General features: G+C 44.4%; 1 protein-coding gene across 1 annotated transcript in view; it reads left to right on the forward strand.

The window, feature by feature from the left end:
* PARVA (parvin alpha) overlaps window positions 1-7,208 on the forward strand; it is a gene marked incomplete at both ends in the record, with an annotated part of 183,503 nt that extends 176,295 nt beyond the window's left edge. The window contains one exon of the mRNA XM_079707564.1: window positions 7,132-7,208. Within this exon, the coding sequence (XP_079563690.1) occupies window positions 7,132-7,208 (77 nt within the window). The remainder of the gene's footprint in view (window positions 1-7,131) is intronic.
* Between the last annotated feature and the right edge of the window lie 254 nt (window positions 7,209-7,462).

A 7,462-nucleotide genomic window follows, 5' to 3' on the forward strand; every position in this document is an offset into this window, starting at 1 on the left:
CAAGCATTTTCCCAAACACAATGGTATGAAACTAGAAATCAGTTACAGGAAGAAAAATGGGAAAAGCACAAACACATGGAGACTAAACAATGTTCTACTTTAAATAAATGGTGGGTCAATGAAAAAATCAAAGAAGGAAAGCAGAAAATACCTTGAGACAAACGAAAATGGAAACACAACTTTCCAAAATCTGTGGGATGCAGGAAAAGCAGTTCTAAGAGGGAATCTCATAGCAATACAGGACTATATAAAGAAATAAGAAAAAAATCTCTAATAAACAATCTAACTGACCATCTAATGGAATTAGAGAAAGAAGAACAAACAAAGCCCAAAGTTAGCAGAAGGAAGGAATAATAAAGATCAGAGAGTAAATAAATAAAATAGAGACCAAAAAAAAAAAAAAAAACCAACCCCAAATATCAATGAAACCAAAATCTGGCATTTTTTTGAAAAGATAAACAAAATTGACAGATTTTTACCCAAGCTCATTAAGGAAAAAAAAAGAGAGAGAGAGGACCCCAAACAACAAAATAAGAAATGAAAGAAGAGAAATAACAACCAATATCACAGAGATACAAAAGAAATCATAAGAGAATACTATGAACAGTTATATGCCCAAAAATTGGACAACCTAGAAGATATGGTCAAATTTCTAGAAACATACAACCTTCCAAGACTGAATCAGGAAGAAACAGTCTGAACAGAGTGATCACTAGTAGTGAATTGAATTTGTAATTTAAAAAAACCAAACAGGGGCTTCCCTGGTGGCGCAGTGGTTGGGAGTCCGCCTGCCGATGCAGGGGACACGGGTTCGTGCCCCGGTCCGGGAATATCCCACATGCCGCGGAGCGGCTGGGCCCGTGAGCCATGGCCGCTCAGCTTGCGCGTCGGGAGCCTGTGCTCCGCAACGGGAGAGGCCACAACAGTGAGAGGCCCGCGTACCAAAAGGGAAAAAAAAAAACAAACAAAAAAAAACCAAACAAACAAAAAGAAAAAACTCCCAGCAAACAAAAGTCCAGAAAGCTTCACAGGGAAATTCTACCAAACATAAAGAAGAACTAATATCACCCTTCTCAACTATTAAAAAAATTGAAGAGGAGAGAACATTTGTAAATTCATTCTACAAGGCCATCATTACCCTGATACCAAAATCAGGCAAAGACACTACAAAAAAAAAAAAAAAAGAAAGAAAGAAAGAAAATTGCAGGCCAATATCTAAGATAAATATAAACAAAAATTCTCAACAAAATATTACCAAACCAAATTCAACAATATAAAAATCCCAAAATCAAGTGTGATTTATTCCAGGAATGCAAGGGTGGTTCAATATCCCCAAATCAATATGATACGTCACATTAACAAAAAGAAGGATAAAAATCACACGATTATCTCAATAGACACAGAAAAGGCATTTGACAAAATTCAACATCCATTCATGACAAAAATTCTCATCAAAGTTGTTATAGAAGGAACATATCTCAATATAATAAAGGCAATTTATGACAAACTTACAGCTAACACCATACTCAACAATGAAAAGTTAAAATCTTTTTCTCTAGAATGAGGAACATGACAAGGATGCCCATTCTCATCACTTCTGGTTAACACAGTTTGGAAGTCCTAGCCATAACAATCGGAAAAGAAATAGAAATAAAAGGCATCCAACCAGATGGGAAGAAGTAAAACTGTCACTATTTGTAGATGACATGATACTATGTATTGAAAACTCTAAAGTCTCCACCAAAAAATTATTAGAACTAATAAGTGAATTCAGTAAAGTTGCAGGATATAAGAATACCTAGGAGTAAACTTAACTAAGGAAGTGAAAGTCCTATAATCTGAAAACCATAAAACACTTATGAAGGAAATTGAAGATGATACAGAGAAATGGAAAGATATACCATGTTCATGGATTGGAAGAATTAATATTGTTAAAATGTCCATACTACCCAAAGCAATCTACAGATTTAACACAATCCCTACCAAAATACCCATGACATTTTTCACAAAACTAGAACAAATAATCCTAAAACGTATATGTAACCATAAACACCCCAAATTGCAAAAGCAATCTCGAGAAAAAAGAACAAAGCTGGAGTAATCACTCGCCCTGACTTTAGACTATACTACAAAGCTACAGTAATCAAAATAGCATAGTACTTGCACAAAAACAGACACATAGATCAATGGAATAGAATAGAGAGCCCAGAAATAAACCCACACACTTGTGGTCAATTAATCTACAACAAAGGAGGCAAGAATATACGATGGAAAAAAGTCTCTTCAATAAGTGGTACAAGGAAAACTGGACAGCTACATGTAAAAGAATGAAATTAGAACACTTGTTCATATCATATACAAAAATAAACTCAAAATGAATTGAAGACCTAAATTTAAGACCTGAAACCATAAAACTCCTAGAGGACAACATAGGCAGAACACTCTTTGAAATAAGTTGTAGCAATATTTTGGGGGATCTCTCTCCTAACACAAAAGAAATAAAAGCAATAATAAATAAATGGGACCTAATTAAACTTAAAAACTTGCACAGCAAAAGAAATATTGACAAAATGAAAAGACAACCTACTGAATGGGAGAAAATATTTGCAAATGATATTACCAGTAAGTGGTTAGTTTCCAAAATATATAAATAGCTCATACAACTCAATATCAAAAAGTCAAACAACCTGATTAAAAAATGGACAGATGCGCATCTGGAGCTTGTGCTCTGCAATGGGAGAGGCCGCGACAGTGAGAGGCCTGCACACTGCGATGAAGAGTGGCCCCCACTCACCGCAACTAGAGAAAGCCCTCGCACAGAAACGAAAACCCAGCACAGCCAAAAATAAATAAACAAATAAAGAAAGAAGCTTTCATTTTTTAAAAAAAGGGGCAGAAAACCTGAATAGACATTTTTCCAAAGAACATGTACAGATGACCAACAGGCACATGAAAAGATGCTCAACATGGCTAATCATCAGAGAAATGCAAATCAGAACAATAATGAGATATCACCTCACACCTGTCAGAACGGCTACCATCAAAAAGTCTGCAAATAATAAATGCTGGAGAGGGTGTGGAGAAAAGAGAACCCTTCTACACTGTTGGTGGGAATGTAAACTGTTGCAACCACTATGGAAACAGTATGGAGCTTCCTTCAAAACTAAAAATAGAACTACCATATGATCCAGCAATTCCACTGCTGGGTATATATCTGGAAAAGATGAAAACTAATTCAAAAAGATACAGGCACCCTGATGTTCACAGCAGCACTATTTACAATAGCCAAGACATGGAAGCAACCCAGGTGCTCATCAACAGATGAATGGATTAAGAAGACGTGGTATATATATAATATGGAATACTACTCAGCCATAAAAAAGAATGAAATAGTGCCATTTGCAGCAATGTGGATGGACCTAGAGAATATTATGCTTAGTGAAATAAGCCAGAGAAAGACAAATACTATATGATTTCACTTATATGTGGAATCTAAAAAATAAAACAAATGAATATAACAAAACAGAGACTCACAGATATGAGAACAAACTAGTGATTACCAGGGGGGAAAGGGAAGGAGGGAGGGGGAAGACAGTGGTAGGGGATTAACAAACTACTATGCCTAAAATAAATAAGCAACAAGGATATACTGCACAGCATAGGAAAATATAGCCATTGTTTTATAATAACTTTAAATGGAGTAAAATCTATAAAAATATTGAATCACTGTGTTGTATACCTGAAACTAATATAACACTGTAAATCAACTATAATGCAATAAAAGGAAAGAGAAATAAATTGGAGTAATTGTCATTTTGAAACATTCTCCCATATTGGACATTTTCTTTCTCTAGCAATATTAGAACTCCCTTGTGTTTAAAAGGGAACAACAAATCCTCCCGCCTCCATCCATAGCTCTCCTTCCTCAGGCTCCCAAGTTCATCCTTTGCACCCATGCCCATTGCCTCCACCTCTCATCTGCCCATTCTGCTGTTAACACCTTGCCACCACCTGCACATGGCCATGCTCTCTCCCAAGCCACCAGCAGGACCATGTCCCCTGGGAACTCTTTCCAACCCTTACCCTGTTCACCCTCTTGGGAGCATGTGGCTCTATTGGTCATCCCCTCTTTCTGGAATTTTCTTTCTTGGCTTCCAGGACGTTGGGAAATCACTCATGCGTTTATTTATTAATATCTTTTGAGGTCTGTGTATGCCAGGTACTGGGCCAGGCACTGGAGCAAAACAAGATCAACTCTCGGTAGTCACGTTGGTCACACTCCGAGCAGAGGCAGATTTCATCAGATAAGCACACAAACCACTGCTTGAGAACTGGAGTGAGTGCTATGAAGGAAGAGTGCGGGGGGTTTGAGAACATAAGACAGGGTGCCCTCACCAAGGCCAGGTGTCAAGGCTTCACTCAGGAGGCAGTGCTTTGAGCTGAGGTCTGCAAGAGGATCAGGAGGCAGCTACTTGGGAAGAACAATCTAGATGTTGCAACAGCATGTGCAGAGGCCAAGATGATGGAGGAGCACAGCCTATTGGGACGTTGTGAAAGGAAGCCCCTATGACCAGTGCAGAGTGAATGAGGGGGAACGTGGCATGAAGTGAGACTGGAAGGGTGGGCCAGAGTCAGCTTTTGCCTTGTAAAACCATGGATTAGGATTCTGGACTTTATCTTATGTGAAATAGCTGTATGGGCATACAAGTTGTGACCTGCGCAATCCCTGGAGCCAGAGTTATATTGTAGTCTGTGGTAATGATACCTTGGAAATATGAAGATGTGCCCCAGAGTTATGCAGTGTGCATCCTGCACAACCATACCCAGAAGCCAAAGAGTCTAGCTGCAGTGGGTAGAATGGACTGGAGAGGGCAAGAGGCTTTGAGGAGCCCAGTTAGGAGCCTGCTGCAGTGGCCCCAGTGTCAGCCTACCTTCCCCTTCACGCTCACTCCCTTAGTGAGCTCACCTCTGTCCCTGTCTGCCTTTCTAGCAGTTTCTTCTTAGGGTAACTTCCTAATCTTTGACTTGGGTGGAATTTAAGGAACACTCATCACCAAGCAGTCAGGGGAGGACAGGAATCAGCCCAGAGGGCATAGGACCCTACCTGACAGAGGGTGATTCAGCATGAGCAAGGCAAGGTAGCAGGGCTCAGCCACTGGGCAGGGTCCAAGCTGGAGGCTCACATATGTGCACGAACCAACATGGGAGCAGAAAGGAAGCTGAGCTCCAGGCCTCACGGGTGGTCCCTGAGCCCCTGGTCTATCAGCAAGAGAGCTTGGAGCAGAGTCTGAGCCCAGCAGGGGTGGAGTAGGGTTGGTCTACAACTGGGATAAGGCCTGGGAGGGGGCAGGCAGGATGGGGCCCAGGGGTTTGGGGAGCCCTAAGGAGATTCCCCAGCCCTGGGCCCTTGGCTTATGGCCCAGTAGGTGTTGATCTTTGCGGGGCCTAGGGCCTGGGCACACCTGACTGTGGCAGCTACAACTGCAAGAGTCCCAAGGCTAAGACCTGGAACCACAGCCCAGCCTGCTAGAGCTACCGGCCTCCCGCTCTGCTGGTCCTGGATGATTCCTGTTCCTGTTGACCATGCCGCTGCTGGAGCCCTGACATTGTCCCCCAATCCCTTCCCTCCTAGTGACTCAGCCTCCCACCTTTGAAACCCAGAGCATTTATTATTTTCTATTATTTTCTCTTACATCATTTACTTCATCAGACCTTCTGCACAGTTAGGGTTTTTTTCAAATAACTTTAGTGAAGTATTATCCAACGAGCCACCATGTAACCAGCACCCAGCTCAAGGGATACAGCAATCCCAGCTCCCCAGACTTCCCTCCGCTTGCCCTTTTTGGACATAATCTTCAACCTCAACTCTCCTGACTTGTATAGTCATCAGGCTTTTGCCTTTTTCCTTCTTTTTTTTTTAAAACTTTTCCTTTTCCTTCTATTACCTCAGTCTGCATCCCTAAGTAGTAGGCAGAGTTCCTTTCTTTATGTTTTCACTACGCCAGTTCCTCAGGGAAGGCGATCCCACAGGGGTGTGAGTGCAGAGGGGCAAGCGCAGGGTGGGGCCTGGGGGGGACAGGAGAAGGCAGAGGAGTCCACAGAGGGTTAGAGGGGCAGCCAGAGGAGGTGACCAGTAAAGAGAAGGAAGAGAGGGAGGGGTCAGGGGAAGTGAGGGCGGGAGGAAATGGTTGTATAGAAGCTCAGGACCGGGCTTCCCTGGTGGTGCAGTGGTTGAGAGTCCACCTGCCGATGCGGGGGACACAGGTTCGTGCCCCGGTCCGGGAAGATCCCACATGCCGCGGAGCAGCTGGGCCCGTGAGCCATGGCCGCTGAGCCTGTGCGTCCGGAGCCTGTGCTCCGCAACGGGAGAGGCCACAACAGTGAGAGGCCCGTGTACCGCAAAAAAAAAAAGTACTGCAAAAAAAAACTCAGGATCCACGGTGGAACTCTCCTGAAAATATAATCCAGCTCCCAGCCTCAAACCCGGCCGCCTTGCTCTGTCCTTAATCCTTCGGATGACACATCATCTACTGAGTACTCCCTGCCGGGTGGGCTCCTCTGCCCTTTAGGGGCCCTCCCTCCCGTCTTAAGGGAGAGGCAGCTTAGTCCTAACTCACCACCTCGTCCCCCAGTGTAGCTGCAGGCCCTCCCCTCCTTGCCACCCCTCATGGCTGGCTCTGTGGGGCAGGGTGAAGGCAGAGGGAGAGGGGCCCTGAGAGACAGGTGAGACCCAGGGCACAGAGTCGGCTCAGGGTCCTCTCGCCTGGGATTCTGTTTCCAGGGCGAAGACTACATGCTCTGGGGTCTGCTTTCTTTCAGTGAGAGATGAGACGCCCACGCCCCAGCACCTCTGCCTCTCGCTGCCTCCTGCTCTGGATTCTTGCTGCACACACTGCCCATCCTTCAACACCCACCTGCCCCTGGCATCTCATGGGGATGCTCTTCCCTCCCAGCAGGACAGGGAGCTAGCTCTTCGGGAGCACAGAATGACGTCCTGTGGGAGAGGGGAGACACCCTCCCCAGGACCATGCTGGGCACATGGTGGGTGGCAGAAGGAAGAGGACACCCGATGCCAGTTTGGGGCCATGCGGCACCACTGAAGCAATGTGTGTTTTTTTGTTTTCTATGCAGACATCGTCAACTGTGACCTGAAATCCACACTGCGAGTGTTGTACAACCTCTTCACCAAGTACCGGAACGTGGAGTGAGGGGCAGACCGGACCGTCCCCTGAACTGCCTTAACCTGCTTATTCCTGTCTCTTGCTCTGTGCTCTCTCCCAAGTCCGCCTGCTCTATTCCCAGAGATAGTGGAAACTGAGATTAGGAAGGAAATGATCAGTAACTCAGTGGGCTGACCCACACCTCCCAGTCTCTAAAGCTGACCCTGCAATGGCTTGTGAAGGTTGTCACCATCCTGGTGCCGGGTCCAGATTTCCCTCAGTGTGATTTGGAACCAACTTAG

This window comes from Hyperoodon ampullatus (assembly GCF_949752795.1).
Source record: "Hyperoodon ampullatus genome assembly, chromosome: 7".
NCBI classification, from domain to species: domain Eukaryota; kingdom Metazoa; phylum Chordata; class Mammalia; order Artiodactyla; family Ziphiidae; genus Hyperoodon; species Hyperoodon ampullatus.